The sequence below is a fragment of the Octodon degus genome, unplaced genomic scaffold (assembly GCF_000260255.1).
Source record: "Octodon degus isolate 3935 unplaced genomic scaffold, OctDeg1.0 scaffold00314, whole genome shotgun sequence".
Taxonomy (NCBI): domain Eukaryota; kingdom Metazoa; phylum Chordata; class Mammalia; order Rodentia; family Octodontidae; genus Octodon; species Octodon degus.
Window position 1 is genome coordinate 768,371 of NW_004524890.1, and position 19,884 is coordinate 788,254.

The following is a 19,884-nucleotide window of genomic DNA, read 5'->3' on the forward strand; positions in this document are numbered from 1 at the left end:
TTTAAAAAAATCACACTGATCATTCTATTCACATGTGTAATCACTAGTAAGGTGAATATCTAGACATATTGTTGGTAGCTATATGTCCTCTGTATGAATTTCCTGATTCTATCCTTTGCTCATTATTTCATTATTAGGGCACTAGTATTTTTCTTCAGAGATTTATATCAATTCTTACTATATTAAAGGAATTATTACAAGTAAGGATTTTTTAATTTCTTTGAGAGACAGGGTCTCACTCTATAATTCAGGCTGGTCTTAAACTCACTATGCAACCCAGGCTGGCCTCAAACTCACAGTAATCCTCCTGCCTCAGTCCCCCAAGTACTCATATTACAGGTGTGGGCCACCACGCCTAGCTACAACTACATTTTTTATGGGTGTGAAATATTTTATATCTAATAAAAGATAATTATTTCATCAAGCTACAATCAGAACCTGATGTCCCCTCATCTGTACAGGAAGGAAGTAGGGGCATATTACCTTAAGTGATGCAAGAGGATGTTCTGGTCCTAAAAGGCTCCAGTGAAAAGCAGCCAGATCCTCATCTGGAAGAATGTGGTTACCTACAAAGTATATTTGTCATTTATTGACTGTAAAAATGATTTCTTAGAAACTCCAGGCCATAAAAAGAGTCCTGGTAGGGAAAATGACCCATTAATTCACACTGGCCTATATCCTTAAAGTAATAATTACAGAAGCTGTGTGCTGACTTCTATTATGTATCATACACATTACATGCATCATCCTTGTAATGATCATGCATGAGACTATTATCTCCACTCTACAGATAAGAAAATGAAGGTTGAGACAAGTTTTTGACTTAAACCAAGATAGGCCCACACCACGTTAAAAAGCTAGGACTGTCTGACTACAAAGTTCATGCTATTTATTAATTTATCACCTAATCATACTATCATTTATAATGAAAACCACCAAAGTAATGACTGCCTAGTAAGGGCTGAACATTTTCTATATTTCATTTCACTTAACTTCATCAATAATACCATGGAGTATTATTAGTCCTATTTTATAGATGAGCAAACTGAAACTGGCAAAGTTTGACTTCAATGATTTACATAAGACCTAATTTTAAAACTTGTGTTGATTCTGTTAGATTATCAAAGTCCTGTCTTTTGAGATTTATAGAGTAGAGGTCACAGCTGATATAGATATTAACATTTATGTCAGTAATTGAAAAACAAATTTAAAATATAACGAACCATCTATATTTACTTTAAAATAGATCTTAAAACATAAATGAATGGATAGAGAAATGGATAGATATCTGATAAAGCAAGTATAGTAAAATGTTAATGGCAGAATATAGGTGGCAAATAAAGGGTTTTTTACAGCAAAATTCTTTCAATTTTACTGCATGTTGGAAATTTTATAATACTAACACAAGAGACAAAGAAAAAATAAAATCAACAATTTGTGTTTCTGATTTAAATTTTAGACACTGGGGAAGAAATGTGAATGATGTAAGTAAGGAACCAAAGTTGTCTAGGACTAGTGAAACTTAAGGCTTAAGATATACCCTGCATACAACAGTTATGAACTATGAAAACAAAGTTTTATAGCCAAGAGTGGTGGCATATGCAGGTCACCCTAGCACTCAGGAGGTGGGGCAGGAGATTCATCCCAAGTTCCAGGCCAGGCAGTGTTACCTAGAGAATTCAAGGCCAGCCTGAACTACACAGTGAGGTCCTGTCTCAAAAAAATTATTGATTATATATATATATATATATATTTTATATGAACCTAATTAATGTTCTGTAATACCCTATGATAATCCATGAGACAAACATAAACATCCTGAGTTTTAGACTAGTCTCCTAAGCAGCTCAAACCCTTGCTGGGTTTTCTACAGCAGTTTTTTGTATAAGGACTTTAAAAAGACAATGGCAGGCTAAATTATGCTAGCCTTCATCCCTTAATAATGGAAGAGGAAACTAACAATAATTGACTTCCCTCCTTTGAAGCACTTACCTAACAGTGCAGCAAATATGGGAAAATTCATGCGCTTCAAGCCCAGTTGCTTGGCCACCTCCTGCATCAGGAACTGGTTGGTAGTGAGGTTCTTCCCATTCCAGCTCAACTTTAGAGCATGGGAACTGTAGTAAGAAGGAATATTATAGAGAGCATACTCGGAGTCATGGGCAAGAAGGCCATGGAAGCCATTTTCCCTGAAAAAAGCTACCACTTCTAAATGATGATCTTCAAGGCTCTGGAAGACCTAAGAGAGAAAAAGAACATATCATGCCATAGAAAAGGATCAGCATTTGGTTAAAAGTCACAAAGGCTACTAACTGTGTTTTAAAATTAGTGAAATTTAAGATCACATGTGGCTAATAGGACTCCTATAAACAAAAAGGGATACAAAGGAAGGACCATTTTGTATTTGTATATACAGAATAGTTACGATAGATATACAGCTACTTTCACTTAATTCAATGAGAAGAAAGATTTGCACTAATAGTGTTTGGACAGGATATCCTGTCTGCATCTTGTACTATAGAGAACCACTAAGAAGATAACAATGTACAATGTATTAATCATCGAAACTGTCCTATCAATCAGTTTTGAAACTGTCTCATAGCTATTTCTCAATAAAATAAAATAAAAAAGATACCACTCCTTAGAACTTTATTACTATAAAAATAGGCAGAATTTTTTAACTTTCCATTTCTATTAGTATATAAGCATATATGTCATACATATTGATCACATTAATAATTTTTACCTGTACATAATATATCTTTTAACCCATTCCCATATTTTAAAAACCTTTGTTTTCCTTTTCTTCCCTTAACCCTCCACCCTTGTTCTCCTTTCCCTTTGAACAAGTTCTTATTTCCTACTACCTATCCTCCATTTTGCTCCTTATTACCCTTTTAGTTTCTCGCACAAGTCAAACAATGCAAATTTAAACTTGTGTCCGACTTATTTCACTTAAAATTATGTTCTTTGGGAGGCATCCATTTTCCTACAAATGACTCAAGTTTATCCTTATGGCACAGCAGTACTCCCTTATGTATAAATAACACATTTTCTTTTTTTATAATTTTATTGAGAAACAAATAGCAATGAGATAGTTTCAAAACAATTACTAGCACAGTTGCACTAATTAATACATTTCATATTGTTGCCTTAGTGGTTATTCATTGTACAAGATGCAGATATGATATCCTGTCCACAAATACTATTAGAAAAAATCTCTCTATTCAATGATCCAAGAGAATGAAGCTATGTATCTATCTTAACTATTTTGAACATACAGATACAAAATGGACATTCATTTGTATCCCGCTTTTTGTTTAGTTTTGTCAGAGAAGGGTATTCCATTGTCATTTAAATATTGTAGGTAAAAAAAAATAAAAATAAATAAATATTGTAGGTGCCTGAATTCAGAAAAATATTCCAATATAACCCAGTAGTCCATAATAGTGGGTTTTCCGTAAGACTGGCAATGACAGAAGTTGTTGACTTGGCCGGGGGGGGGGGGGCTGGTTCAGTGGAATAAATGCTTTCATGGCAACTGCAAGGGCCTGAGTTCAATCCCCTGTTCCACAAAAAAAATGTTGACTTCAGCCTTTTACAGCTCATCATATTAATATGGCTTCACTCTCTATACTCTGTTCCCACACTTCTCTGCTGGATGGGTAAGACCAAGACAAAGCAAGACCTATATAACAAGTAATGTAACTTTTGTATTTGATAAGGTCAATCAAATCCCCTCAGGATTTATCCTGAGACCCTGTACCATAGTTTGTAGATCATTTATCAGTGTCAGCCATGTGGATGAATCATGGCCATTGCTTGACCAATTTGCTCTCTGAGAAAGCTGAGAGAATGTTTTCTCTCCATGTGACTCTCCTTAGGCACACTCTACATCATCGATCACTTTCCTCTGAGGCCCCATAATCTCCTTGATCAGAAAATTTGGGACACAACTGAATTACATGATGTTACAGTACAGGTTCTCCTATGTTGTGAATTTTCACTGAACTGGAAAGGCTAGGCCAAAATGTTGGCTATCCTTGCAGTTCTTTGTTTTCTCTAATTTTTGGTCTGCGAATTTAGGTTGTTAACCATCTAGAAGAGAAGCTTATTATTATTACCCTACAACATATGAAGTTGAGCTTAACCTCAGTATCTGTCAGAATATCAAACATCTTAGGCATAACATGGAATAGGTATTTTCCATCAAGTATTGATATGTTAAACTTTAAGTCTCTACAGAATACGAAGAAAAAAATTTAAAATTAAAAAATATTTTTTAAAATAGGAACAATTACATATTTTTACAGAAATTTAGAGATCTAACCATACACAGCATTGTAGCAGGACAGTACCATGACATTATTTTCTTATGTTTTCATTTATTACCCCCTTTTTAAAATTTTTTTTTCCTCCGGATGCCTTCAGGGCAGGTTTGGCTGCCTTGAGTTGTGGGGATCGAACCACAGCAACCTGAGCTTGGCTGCTTTGCTGAAGCAGCCACTTAAAGAGCTGAGCTAATGGGCAGGCCCCCTCCCCCCTTTTAAAAAAAAAAAAAATTTACTTGAGAGACAGTATGGCCATAATTGGTATGTCATGACAAACAGTACATATTTAGAAGACCAGAATGACAGGCATTCCAAGCGTGACCCTACCACTACACATTACTATCCTCAGTGCAGTTGCTTAGTTCACAGGTATCAGCATACATAGTTAGTCAGGGTGAGAATCCTACCAATTAACTGCTAGTTTTAAAAACATGCTGCAGATTCTCAGGCTCATTCCCTTAACCATCTTGTGCATATAAATATATGGCTTTGCCCCTGTCATGTTTTGTAGCTTTTCCCCTTGCCCTCTCTTCGTTGTCTAATCCTCAAGTTCCTACTTTCCTTTTAATTGTGTTACACCTTTCTATTTGTATTTCTTCTTTTGAGTTCTTATACTAGGGAAACTATATGATATTTACACATGTGTGTCTGGTTTATTTCACTTATGAGTATATCTTCAAGTGGCATCCACTTCAATATAAAGGCTTGCAGTTTATCATTCTTAATAGCTGAATAATACTCCATTGTGTAAAAATACCACATCTTTCTCAACCATTCCTCAGGTGATGGGCATCTTGGTTGTTTCCATGATTTCGCTATCACAAATTGTGCTGCTATAAACATAGGCACACATATATCCCTATTATATGATGTTTTCAGATCCTCTGGGAAAATTCCCAGTAAAGGAATAGCTGGTTTAAATGGGATTTCCAGTCCAACTTTTCTAATGAGTCTCCATACTGATTTCCATAATGGTTGCACCAGTCTACACTCCCACCAACAGTGGAGAAGGGTTCCTTTTTCCCCACAGCCTCTCCAACATTGGTTGTTGGGTGATTTCTTTATGATAGTCATTCTTTCTGGGGTGAGATGATATCTCAATGTGGTTTTAATTTGCATTTCACGAATGGCTAGCGATGAGGAGCATTTTTTCATATATTTATTCGCTTCTTTAATTTCTTCCTCTGAGAAGCGTGTGTTCATCTCGGATGCCCATTTCTGGATTGGGTCTTTAAATTTTGAGGACCTAGTGTTTTTTAGTTCTTTATAAATTCTAGAGAGCACACCTTTGTCTAAGTACTTATTTGTCATGATATTTTCCAAATTTGTGGGTTGCCTTTTCACTTTGTTGGTAATTTCTTTTGATGTGAAGAAACTTCTCAATAAGAGGAGGTCCCATTTGTTAATTCTTTCCATTATTACCTGTGCGATTTGATTTTTGTTCATGAACTCTTTGCCTACCCCTATGTCTTCAAGAGTTCCTCCTTTCTCTTCCACGAGCTTTCATACCTCATTTTCTTTACCACTTCATTTATTGATTGACATATGAGCTATAAGATTTAGCTTTTGTAAATTGTGCTGTTATAAACACGGGTGTGCATAATGTCACTGTTGTAGGGGGTCCTTTTACCTCTTTGAGGAAGGATACCAAGAAGGGGAATAGCTGGGTCAAATAGGACCTCTAATCCTAGCTTTTTGGGGAATAACCACACTGATTTCTATATTGGTTGCACCAGTCTACACTCACACCAATAGGGGAGAAGTGTTCCCTTTTCTCCATAGCCTCTCCAGCATTTGTTATAGGTTGACTTCTTCATAATAGCCATTCCTTCTGGGGTGAGATAGAATTCCAGTGTTGTTTTAATTTGCATTTCTTGAATTACCAATGATGTTGAACTTTTTTTTCATATATTTATTTGCTATTTGTACTTCATCTGGGAAGTGTCTGTCTTAGTAGCCCATTTTTGGATTAGGTCTTTAAATTTGGATGGTTCTGATTTTTTTTAATTCTTTATATATTTCAGATGTTATGTCTTTTTCACAGGAGTGACTGGTAAAAACTTCTGCCTATTCTGTACATTGTCTCTTCACTCTTGTTAGTGGTTTCCTTTTCTGTACAGAAGCTTTTAATTTTGATGTGATCACAATTGTTCAACTCAGAATTACTTCCTGTGCATGTTTTCATTCAAATGTCTAGGGGTTTTCTGTTTGTTTTATGACTTCTTTCATGAAGCCTGATGTGAAGCTCTTCAAAACCAGAACACTAGGCAAGCATGGAGATGCCTGCCTATAATTCTAGTTCTCAGGAAGCTTTGGCAGGAGGAATTGCCATAAGTTTTACATCAACTAGGTCTACACAGGAAGTTCAGTGCCAACCTGAACTATATAGCAATACCCTATCACAGAGCAACAACAACAAAAAAACCCACAATGCTGAAATGAATATAATATATATTACTTAAATTACAAATACTGACAGGAGACCTTTGTTAAAAAATAATAAAGCTATTATTTATTGTTAACCTGTTCTATATGCCATATATTCCACCCACATGTGTTCATCATCAGAATAGCCAAGGTGAGGCACATATGATTTAAAAATGCAGACAGGAAATAGACAGCTAGTTAGTTCAGTGGTTTTTCAAATAAATTCTTGCTTTACAACACCATGTCTCAAAGAAAAGACATGAACCTCCCCCTCAGTATGTTACATCACAGGATGTACCCAAATGGTATATTTCCAACACATAGAGGTCACAAACTTTATTCCATTTAGGATGATGAAAGTAAGGATGTAAGAGGTTGATTATCCCTAAAATTGCATAATGAATGAATGGTAGATAGAACTCAAACTGAGGCTGATCTGACTTCCAGTCAGTGTACCAGGCATTTTCCTAGAGAGCACAATATTTTTCTTTTTATAAAATAGAGTTAGACACGTAAAATATCATTCCTGTGTATTTGTCTATTGTTACATTTGAGGAATACCGAAGTTATCCATATACTGGCACCTCCAGACTAAGTTCTTTTAATTAATTTTATCGCTATATTTTAGGTATGCACAGTGATCACATTCCATACAGAGAATTTGTACCTGTACATGATATAGCTTGGTTCTTTTTGTTCCCATTCCTTTACCCTCCCTTCAAGCCCCCTTCCTCTTATTTACAAAAGCTTTGATTTCATTTTTTCTTTCTGTTTTCATCTTCTTTTTCTTTTTCCTTCCTCCCTTTTCCCCTAAAAAATTTCCTATATAGGTACTCTGATAGCATAGATCCACATAGTTGACTCACAAATTATGCAGGATGGTGTGACAATTCATCACATCACTGAAAAGAGTACATTATCTTAAATGTATGAATTATTTCTAGAGTTGTCTACTTAATATTTTTGGGCTATAGGTAAACACAGGTAAATGAAACCATAGAAAGTAAAACTACAGATAAAGGAGGTGCTACTGTATCTCCTTTTGAAGACAATGGATAAGATAGTAAGGCTCACATGTCAAGGAACTTGACCAAAGTTCCAGAGTTAAAATGTAAAGCTGGTCAATAAAGACACAAGATACATTCAACATCATTAGTTTTTAAAGAAATGCCAATCAAAACCATGAGAAACTACTTAATATCCACTAGGTACTTATAAAGAATTTATTATGGAAAATTTTAAACATTCAGTCAGCATACTTTAAAGAACCTCCATGATTGCGTTATACAGTTTCAAATGTTATCAACATTAAACCATTGTTTATCTTGCCCCTCTTTTTATATATTTTTAAAAACCACAAAAATGTACCATTTTATTTTATTTCTATGAATTCAATTACTTCATACAGATCAGAAAATGGAATCATATTGTTTGTCCTTTGTGACTGGTTTATTTCATTTGGTATAATATGCTCTAGATATATCAAAGTTGTAGCACATAACAAAATTTCTTACTTTCTGATTTTTTTGTTTTTTGTGATACTGAGGATGGAACCCAAAGTCTTCACACTTAGGTATATCCCCCAGCAATTTTTATTTTATTTTTAAGTTTTGGGTTTTTTTGAGATATTATGTAGTTTAGGCTGTCCTGGAACTCACTTTGTACCCCAGGTAGGACTTGAACTTACAGCACTCCTCCTGCTTCAGCCTCTCAAGTGCTGGGATGACAGGTGTGCACCATTATACCTAGCCCCTTTTTATTTTTTGATAGGGTCTTGCTATGTTGCTAGGTTACCCAGGCTGGGCTCTCAATTTGTGATTCCCTTGCTTCAGTCCCCCAGTGCTGGGATTATAGGTGTGTATTACCATGTTTGCTGAGTTCTTCAATTTTTTAGGTTGAATAAGAGTATCCATTCATTTACTGATGGACATAAGGGTTGCTTTCAACCCTTGTTTATCATGAGTGGTATTGCTATGAACATGAGTATGGAAATATTTCTTTGAAATTCTCCTTCCAACTCTTTTAAATGAATATCCCTTAAGGGGACCTGTTAAATCATGCTAGAGGGGCTCGCTCAGGGGCAGTCCTGTGAACTGGAGGCATGGGCATGTGGCCGGCACCTGAGGCCATGGAAATCCAGGTATCAAAATTGACTCCAGAAGAGGGAATATAACAGACCAGTAGCAGTGGAAGAAATTGAGAAAGTTACCAAACATCTGTCATTCCCTACAATGCAAGAATCAGCTGGTGTCACAGGTTTAAAAAATCCTTCATGAACAGGAGAGATCCGAAGCAACATGATGGATTCAGAAGCTCATGAAAAGAGGACACCAATCCTAACATCTTCAAAACAAGACATATCGCCTCACATCACTAGTGTTGGTGAAGTGAAGCATTACTTGTGCGGCTGCTGCGCAGCTTTCACCAATATAGCAATCACATTTCCCATTCAGAAGGTCCTCTTTTGGCAGCAGCTTTATGGGATCAAAACCCAGGAAGCACTGCTTCAGTTGAGGAGGGATGGATTTTGAAACTTGTATTGTGGAATCCTTCCCCCATTAATGCAGAAAACAACTACCCTGGTGCTTATGTTTGGTCTATATGAGGATTTATCTTGCCTTCCGTAAGCACATCAGTGCTCCAGAGTTTGCGATCCATGGTGTGGCGGCAATACTGGCAGGGATGACAGAAGCCATTTTCACTCCATTGGAAAGAGTTCAGATATTGCTTCAAGACCACAAATATCATGACAAATTCACAAACACTTATCAGGCCTTCCAAGCACTGAAATGCCATAGAATTCAAGAATATTATTGAGGCTTGGTGCCCATTCTTTTTCATAATGGATTAAGCAATGCCCTTTTTTTCGGCCTTCGAGGTCCCATTAAGGAGCATCTCCCTACAGCCACCACTCACAGTGCTCATCTGGTTAATGACTTTATCTGTGGAGGGGTATTGGGTTCCATGTTGGGGTTCTTGTTTATTCCCATTAATGTTGTAAAAACTCGCATAGAGTCTCAGATTGGTGGGGAGTTTCCATCTTTCTCCAAGGTTTTCAAAACAATCTGGCTAGAACGAGGCAGGAAGCTGACAAATCTCTTCAGGGAGCCCATCTGAATTATCATCAGTCCCTCATCTCTTGGGGCATAATCAATGTGACTTATGAGTTCTTTTTAAAGATAATATGAAAATGTCACCAGTGAAGTGCCATGTATCAACTAAATATACCTAACAAAAATCCATTTTGGCTTTGGTTCAAATTGGCCCAAAGTTGGTGTCATTGAGTCCAGGCCACAATGAATTATGGGCTGAGCTGTTTCCCATGAGTATCATAAAAAACAATAAAAGGTTTCAGTAGGAAACTTTCAAATTTCAAAAAAAAATCATGCTAGGACTATTTTTTAATTTTTTGAGGAAATTATACTGTTTCCAATAGTGGCTGCCTCATTTTATAATCACACCAACAGTGTATAAGAGATACAGTTTTGGAGCTGGGGGGATGGATGGCTCAGTAGAGTAATCACTTGCCTGGCAAGTGCAAGGGCCTGAGTTCAATTCCTGGTTCTGCCAAAAAAGAAAAAAGAAAAAAAAGAAACTCTGAAGAGCTACAGTTTTACCTCATCTTGCCATTTCCACATTTAAATTTTTTCTCATTAAACTTTATTTTAATGGGTCTCAAAATTCTGTGACAGATTTTTGGTCAAGTTGTTTCCAGTAAAAAGTATTGATTTTAAAAACTAATAACTTAAAAACTGCCACACACACACACACACACACACACACACACACACACTGGTCCACAAAACATTCTCCTTTCCTTCTGAAGGTTTTATGATGCATTGTTATCATTAACCAGTCTTTCACTATCAAACTTAAATGGCCAGTTGGGAGAAACAGTTCTGAGACTGGTCTTCCACACTGATTAAGACTGAGGTGGCAGGTATTAGTGATAATATTCATTTAGCCTTCTGAGCTTTCTGAGAAGACCTGGTAACCTTGCCATCTCCAGCAGACTTCTTGTCTACAGCTTTGATGACACCCACAGCAACTATCTGTCTCATATTATGAACAGCGAAATGACCCAAGGTGGGTAGTCAGAGAAGCTCTTGACACACATGGGGTTGCTTAGAACCATGTCAACAATGGCAGCATCACTAGATTTCAAAACCTTGGGCCCGTCTTCCAGCTTCTTACCAGACCAATGATCAATCTTTTCTTTCAGCTCAGCAAACTTACAAGCAATGTGAGCTGTGTGACAGTCCAGGACAGGGGCATAGCCAGCACTGATCGGGCCAGGATGGTTCAGGACAATCACCTGAGCAGTGAAACCAGCTGCTTCCATTGGTGGGTTGTTTTTGCTGTCACCAGCCACACTGCCACACTGGATATCTTTGACAGACATGTTCTTGACATTGAAGCCCACACTATCTCTGGGAAGAGCTTCACTCAGAGCTTCATGGTGCATTTTAACTGACTTGACTTCAGTTGTGACATTGACTGGAGCAAAGGTGACCACCATGCTGGGTTAGAGAACACCAGTCTCTACACGGCTCACAGGAACAGTGCCAATACTACCAATTTTGTAGACATCCTGGAGGGGCAGCCACAAAGGCTTGTCAGTGGGGCGAGTGGGTGGGAGGATACAATCCAAAGCTTCAAGCAGTGTGGTTCCTCTGGCATTGCCATCTTTATGAGGGACCTTCCATCCTTTGAACCAAGGTGTATTAGCACTTGGCTCCAGCATGTTGTCACCATTCCAAACAGAAATCGGCACAAAAGCTACAGTGTCAGGGTTTTAGCTGATTTTCTTAATGTAGGTGCTGACTTCCTTAACAATTTCCTCATATCTCTTCTGGCTGTAGGATGGCTCAATGGAATCCATTTTGTTAACTCCAAGAATTAGCTGTTTCACACCCAGTGTGTAAGCCAGAAGGGCATGCTCACGAATCTGCCCGTTCTTGGAGATACCAGCTTCAAATTCACCAACACCAGCAGCAACAATCAGGACAGCACAGTCAGCCTGAGATGTGCCTGTAATCATGTTTTTGATGAAGTCTCTGTGTCCAGGGGCATCAATGATGGTCACATAATACTTGCCAGTCTCAAATTTCCACAGGGAGATGTCAATGGTGATACCACACCATTGACAAGCTCAGCTTTCAGCTTGTCCAAGACCTGGGCATACTTGAAGGAACCCTTCCCCATCTCAGCAGCCTCCTTCTCAAATTTTTCAATGGTTCTTTTGTCGATGCTACCTCATTTGTAGATTAGATGGCAGGTGGTGGTGGATTTGCCAGAGTCCACATGTCCAATGATGATGATATTAATGTAAGTCTTTACCTTTCCCATGTTGGCTTTGATTTAGTGGTGGTTTTCACCACACCTATGCTTTCACTGCAAACCCATTGCAAAAAAAGCTATTTTTTTAAAGAGTAACTGTCCTACTGGGTACAAAGCTCACTATGGTTCTGATTTGCATTTTTCAGGCTGACCTTGAACTTGTGATCCTCCAGCCTTAACCTCCTAAGCAGCCAGACATACGCCACCATGCTTGACAAAAATAGCTTATTAATATTGATATACAGTCCAAATTTAATTTTCTATGACTGCTCCAAAAATATCTTTGATAGTTGGTTCATTCAAATCAGGCTCTATATATTGTCCACATGCTGCATATGGTTGATATAGCTTGCAAGTGTTTTAAGTAGTTCCCTTCCTGTTATGCCATTTATTTGTTGAAAATTAACCTCATTTTCTTTTCTTTTCTTTCTTTTTTTTTTTTTTTTTTTTTGTATTTAGGATAGGTTCTAAAGGGTCTTCAGGGTCTCACTGTGTAGATCGGACTCATGGTGATCCTTCTGTTTACAGCCTCCCAAGTGCTGGGATTATGGGCATGTGCTAACACACCCAGTCTCAATTGCCATCTCAGGGCACTCTGGGGGCTGGGCTAGCACAGCATGCCTGGGGATTGAACTCCTGGCTCATGCATCTGCCTAAGCAAGTACTTTTAATCCACTGAGCTATTTGGCTGGCCCTTTTTTCCTTTTTTTGAGATATGGTCTTGCTAAGTAGCCAGGCTGCCCTCAAGTTTATGACAATACTTCTGCTTCAGCCTCTCTAAATGCTGGCATTGCAGTTGTGTAACAGTATGCCTAGCTAATTTTTTCAATTACCAAAATAATACACAATATTCAACAAATGGTATGGGGATAACTGGAGAATCATTTGAGAAAAAAATGTAGATCTATATCTCACATGTCAACCAGGACAATCATAAAAATAATAGATGATATCCTATAAAGTAGAGAACGTTTTTAAGTACAGTCACATACTATAGTCAGCTATGAATTACAAATATAAAAGTGATTTCATAAGGTTCTAAAAGAGGCTGAAAAGTTCCTATGGCCTCATGATATCATGAGGTCCTCATAGCTGTCTTGATACCATAGTAAAATGCACTTTTTACAAATTTATGGTGATGATGCAAACAAATATAGCACAAAGCTGTGCATGGTGGCACACACCTGCAATCCTGGCACATTGGAGGGTGAGGCAGGAAGACTGCAAGTTCAAGGCCAGCCCAAACTGCATAGCAAGACCTTGCCTCAAAATAAGAAACAAAAGGACTGCACTTCCACTTATATATAAGCATAGCATTTACAAATACATAATAGCATATAGTAGATAATGGTAACAAACCCCTCTTGCTGGTTTATTACTATATCTTTCATCATTAGTTTATTCACTCTACTTCTAAAAATTCTATTTACTATGATATATGCAGTGTTATGTCAGCAGTAGCGTCATACATCTTACTGTTACCATGTCTCTTGTTAACATTTTTCCTTATGTTTGACTTAATTTCTTATTTTTTTTTTTCTTCTTGGGTTTAGGAGCTACAGACAAATAATAGACATGCACAAACTATATTGGCTGTGTATACAGGTATGTAGTAGTCTATTGAATGTGGGCTAGTGCTGAGGTAGGATAAAGGAAATAAAAGAAGATGAAGAAATCACAATTTAAAGTTTGTACTTTTTAAGAAGACTGCAACTTCTAGAACTTAGCTGAAATAGCCCAAAACAGCCTCAGGCTAATAGTGCTTGGCTAGATTTACATCTCTTTCTCCAGATCCATTACTACAGGTCCATAAACTGGCTCAATTAAGAAAGTAAGGTATGGGGGAAGGGAGATAGCTCAGTAGAGTAAGTGCTTGCCTGGCAAGCGCAGGGTCCTGAATTCAATCCCCAGTATCACAAAAAAAGGAAAGAAAGAAAAAAGAAATTAAGGTATAAGAGCCTGGGCCCAAGATAAGGACAGACCTTATCTTAAGTATCAACAAGTCCTTGGCAGGATTTATACTCCTTCCCTGACAGACCCATCAGTAAAAGGCCACAAATTGACCCAAATAATGAATTAAACAAAAGTCTGAGTGAACCCAGAGTATGTTTAAATCACCTATTTAAAACAAACAAACAAAAAATCAAACATGTCTGTCAGATTGGTACCCTTTTGAAGGGGAAGATGGGTGGGCATTATTTTAACCACAGCTTTTCTTTCTTTTTTTAGTGGAGCAAAATTATGTTTATTAGGAAAGCACAACACCACATTCTTCAAAATTACAGGAATTTTATTTGCCTCAGGCTTATGACTTGCAACCAAAGACCCTGTGCAAAGAAAGCAAAGATTAAATACACTTTAGGGAGACAGAGACAATACACATTGGTGATATGGGAAATCAGGTGGACAAAAGAAGCCATCCAGTACACAATATTCACAATATTCAATAGCATTTTCAACAAAAATTTTTTAAAACCAAGAGCAAAAATAATTAAGCAATGTTTATAGTAGACATAAATCTTATACAATTTAAGAAGCATGTTTCACAGGTGGATCACTAGTAGTGAGACCCTGAACACCCTGTAGACCCTTCCCTAAAATAAAAAAAAAGTTCATGAGTAAAAACTAAACACTATGGAAATATTTCAAAAAATCAACAAATGGAATATCTTATTGAAAAGTTTGTCCACATTGAAAAAAATCACCAGCAGAGTGAAAAGAAAAGCCACAAATTGGGGGAAAAAAACCCAACTGTCTCTGAAACAAGGGACTTCCATCTAGAACATATAAATAATTTTTAAAATCAGGACCCTAATATTCAAAGACCCAATCCAAAAAATGGGCATCTGAGATATATATATATATTCAGGAAGATAGCTAAACAGTGTAAGCAGCTGTGCCTGACAAGCACAAGGTCCTGAGTTTGAGTCCCCGGTACCAAAAATATAAAAATAAAAATACAAAAAAAAATTCAACACCATTGGTCATTCAAGAGATACAAATTTAAAAAAAAAACACTGAGATTATATTTCACCCCTGAAAAAATGACTATCATCAAGAAATCAAGCAGTAACAAATACTCAGGGACTGTGGGGGAAAAAGGAACTCTTCTCCACTGTTGGTGGGAGTGTAGACTGGTAGAACCACTAATCAAATTGGTGTGGAGATTCATTAAAAAGCTAGGATTCAAAGTCCCATACAAGCTAACTTTTTCCCTCCTGGATATTTTTCTGAAAGAACTAAAAACATCATACCACAGTGATATATGTACACCCATATTTATAGCAGCACAATTTGTAAAAGCTAAATCCTCAAAACGACTCAATTGCCCATCAACCAAGGAATGGATTTAAAGCAGGTGGTAGTTTTATACAATCGAATACTACTCAGGTATAAAGGAAGATAAACTGGAGACTATTATTGGTATGTGGATACAACTTGAGGCCATATCCATTAATGAAGTAAATCTGACTCATGTAAACACTGTATTATGTCCTGATATAAGAAACTGAAAGAATAAATAAGGTCTAAAACATAGAATTGATATTGTAACATGGGTAGAAATTGTTAAAAAGGAAAAAGGAACTATGATGGGGAAAAGCAAAAAAAAATGCAAGTTAGTTGTATTATTATTGTTCTTAATTCATAGAAAAGGAAGGTTTGCACTTATATTGATTGGAGAATTTTTGTGCCCATGTCTTATACTCTCAGCAACTAAAAGCAATGATATGCAATGTATTAACTATTATTATGCTCCAATCATCTTGCTATGAAATTTTATTTTATCTTTATTCCATAAAATTTTAAAAATTAAAATAAAATACATTGTAGTAGTAAAAAAAAAGCATGTTACAGATCATAGAGTGTAAAGTGGAAAAATGTATACATAGGTGAAATATAACTACAGTATATTTATCACCTATTAAAGTTGTTTATCTGTACCAGTGTAAAAAAAATACTGAACAAATAAAAAACTTGAAAATTGCCTGACGAATGTAAAATAAATGAAAATAAAATAACCAGTGGTATTTAATGGCTTCTCCTGGTTACCAGTGCTACAAAAGACAAAAATCTCATCCAAACAAGTGCTAAAACTAGGCACAAACCTTTACCAAATTAGACCCACTTATAGAAATATACTATCCATCCACATTTTCCATCAAAAGCTTTTGTTTTAATCTTTGAATTTTTGAGGCCCATTTCGACACAATGTTACAAACTGTGTTTTTTACACCATGATATCATGTTTGGCACTATTCTAAAGCTAGTTTATAGGACGAGGATGAGGACACAGAAAGAACCCTGTGCCCACAGGATACATGAAGCCACTGGGAAGAAAAATATTCAGTTTCAGAGGGATCACTCACCACCAGTCCCACTTGTTTCTGACTGGTCGTTTTCATCCTGCTGTTGGTCGCTGTCGAAGTCACTCACCACTGCCTTTGCTTTTCCTTGATTTGGCCTTTTCTTGCCTTTTCCTTTGTCCAGGCCTTTCTCATCTCTCTTATTGAGCTTGATTTTCACCTTAACAGATTTTGCCTCAGAGACTCCTCTCATCTTCCTCTTCCTCTTCCTCATAGCTTTTCTCATTGTCTTTCTCTTTGGCAATTTTCTGCTGTGTACTCTTAAGCACCGACTGTAAGACGATGGAGTCTTCATAGATCTGGGAGGCCTCCAAGTTGAACATCTGAGCATTGTGATACAGAAACATGCCATCTTTCTCCAGGTGACCCAAGCGCCAGCACTTATGATTACGAATTCTTTCCTTTATTTTTTTGAAATCCACTGGCTTCCTAATTAATTCATAGTATTCTGGTAACTCTTTCCTGGAAGGTAACTGAATTAAGACTTTACTGAGCTGTTATGCTGAACTATGTTTGTAGTTGATCACAGTATCAATGATAGTGTTCATCTGTTTTGTCAGTTTGAGGGGATTTGGTGACAGCTTCTCAGCTAGAGGGCAGCCTCGCCTCTTAGCTCTTTCTACATCTTCTTTCACAGGATATTTGTCCATGTTTGTCTTTTTCTCTTCTTAAGCCGTACTTTCTCTTCCACTTCTTCCAAACTGCCATCTTCAATGGCCCCATAGTTTGCCTCTATCATAGTTCACAAACAACGGCAGGCCTCTTGTCTCAGACCAAATCTCTCCCACAGCACAAAATGTCATTAATGGTTCCCACAGCTTTTCATCTCTTCAAGAAAGATATAAAAGTACCTAATTCTAAAATGAACACTCACAGGGCCAGGGAGATGGTCCAGTGGAATAAGCACTTCCCTGGCAAGCAGAAGAGCCTAAATTTAATCCCTGGTTCCGCAAAAAAAAAAAAAAAAAAACTCACACTCTCTCCCTTTTTGAGTGTGTCCTGAACTGTCTTTGCGTAACAAATCCTAGCTGAAAATTCTCCCTGCAGTAACAGTCAGCAAGATTGCTAAAGTGGGGTGGGCGAATTTGGGGAAACTTGAGACACAGCCAAGTAACTATCTTCAATGATGCTCACATAAAAAAAATCACTTAATGACAGTTCTCAAACATATCCTTATCACTCAGCAACACATGGCTGCATAAAAGAAAATCTGAGTTGAGCATGGTAGTACACACCTATAATCTTAGCATCTAGAGGGCTGAAGCAAGAGGATCACTGTGAGTTCCAAAACTACAGTGGCCTAAACTACACTGAGAACGACTATCTCAAAAAAAAGATGAGATATGAGATTTTGAACAACTCCCTCTAGCTTTTAATTGCTGGTTCACATTTCAATTCAATGAATATGAATTAAAGGCCAACTTCTCTATGAGAATGCACAAAGCACAAATTAAAACACAAAATACATGGGGCATTATAAGCAAAGAATGCTATGGGAACACAGAAGAAAGGGACCTGACTAGTCAACGGTTAACGTTTTTTAGAGGAAGTGTCACATATTTCTTTATTTTTCTTTGTTTTTCAAGCAGGATCTCACTGACCTTGCACAATGAGGAGGTTGGCCTCAAACTCACGGCAATCCTGCCTCAGTCTCTTGAGTGCTGAATAGGCATATACCACCATGCTCGTTATAGCATTGGATTTTAAAACAGGAATTCTCCAAGTAGAAAGTAGACTAAATAACCAGATGATCACAGTTCCTACTTCCTCTTCAAACTGTGCTCATCCTCATTTTACATATTCTATATTTTGGCTTTCAGAAAATTTTTACCTAAAGAATATTTGCTATTAAAAACAAGGAGTACTGAGACCCAGTCCTACCCAGGCCCGGTGAGTGTGAGGGAGAGCTTCCGGCTACCCTACGCTGGTGGGCCCTACTGGACCCAGCCCTAGTGCAGCATGGGTGACACCCTCTTTCACCCTCTTGGGATGCCCCCCATCACTCCACAGTACCCACCCACACCCCAGCCACAGAGTAGGAATTTCTGTTGCGTTCCGGAAACCCCAGATCCCGTCCTAGTTCAGGCCTGGTGAGTGTGTGGGAGAGCTGGCTCTCCCCCCTACTCCACTTTGTCCCCTCCAGATTCATCTCAGGCCTGGAATACAGGCCTGGAGTGAAACCCTGCAGCTGCAATCCCTTCAGAGTGTGTAGGGGACAGAACATCCAGCTAGTCCACAAGCAGAATATCTTGCCAGAGGGGGAAACAGGTTCACTTCCAAGGGCAGCAGCAGGAAGGAGCTGAGCACAGCAGCCAGACCCAAGCCAGGCATAGCTAAATAAATCCAAACATTATAGATATTCACTGACCTTCAGTAGGTGCTAAGGTTATAACTGCACCAAAGATGTACAACAAAGGTCAGAACACAGTGCTACACAAAATGACAACAAGAAGGAACAAAATGCAATCTCAGAACCCAAGCCCACCGATAAAAATTGCAGAGGACACTAACACGAAACAAATTGGGAATCACAAAGCTGAAAGCAATAATCAACGGCTTCTGAAATAAACAGTTGCAGAAAGGTATAGAGGAACTCAGATTGGAAATGAAAAAAGAAATCCCTGAATTAATAACATCTGCAGTAAAGAATCAAATGAAGAAATATATGGAGGAAACCCAATGCACACCCAGAACAAGTGCAGAGGACACTAGCTCAGCTCAAATGTATGAATTAATAGCGTCGATAGTAAATAAGCAATAGTGGAGAGTCATATAGGAACTCAGAGTGGAATTCTTTTCTATTAGCTCAGCTCAAATGTGCGAATTAATAGCGTCGATAGTAAGTAAGCAACAGCAGAAAGTTATAGAGGAACTCAGAGCGGAATTATGTTGTGAAATAAAAAAAGAATTCTCAGAACTCACAGTATCTGAGGTAAAGAATCAACTACAGAAATACAGGGAGGAAACCCAATCTGAAAAAAAACACTGCAGTAAAAGAATTTATAACTGCTTCGAAAGAAGACATTGATTAAAAAAAATAGAGCAGATTAGAAAACTGACAGATTCCTTGAATGAGCAATATGAAAGAAATAGATCGCATGAAGCAGAGTCAAAGAGTCAAAGAGATATGGAGGAAATTAAAATCTCAATCCAAGCTTTCAAAACCGTTTAAGTGAAAGTGAAGACAGAGTTTCAGATCTTGAAGATGCTGGTGCAGCTACTGAAAAGGTAAAAAGGATCTCTTAAAAACAACTGGGATGCAGGAAAAATATAATACATCACCTGCAAGATGATGCAAAGATGAACAATGTGAGACTAATAGGCATCAGTGAGAAACAAGGAGTAAATACACAGGACATTAAAAAAATATGGGCAGAAGTAATAGCAGAAAACTTCCCAAATATAAGGAAACAATCTGACAT

At 37.5% G+C, this 19,884-nt stretch overlaps 1 protein-coding gene and 2 pseudogenes across 2 annotated transcripts in view; 1 reads left to right on the forward strand and 2 right to left on the reverse strand.

The window, feature by feature from the left end:
- The window catches only part of Fam120c (family with sequence similarity 120C), a 362,539-nt gene that overhangs the window by 291,036 nt on the left and 51,619 nt on the right, over nt 1-19,884 (reverse strand). The window contains exons 2-3 of one of the 2 annotated variants that reach the window (XM_004647578.3): nt 1,993-2,239; nt 484-566 (exon numbers count right to left, since the gene is read on the reverse strand). In XM_004647578.3, coding sequence (XP_004647635.1) covers nt 484-566; nt 1,993-2,239 — 330 coding nt within the window. The remainder of the gene's footprint in view (nt 1-483; nt 567-1,992; nt 2,240-19,884) is intronic. The other variant, XM_023707819.1, reaches the window with a different exon arrangement.
- Nucleotides 9,050-9,968, forward strand: LOC101593191 (annotated as a pseudogene).
- LOC105741165 lies at nt 10,715-12,107 on the reverse strand (annotated as a pseudogene).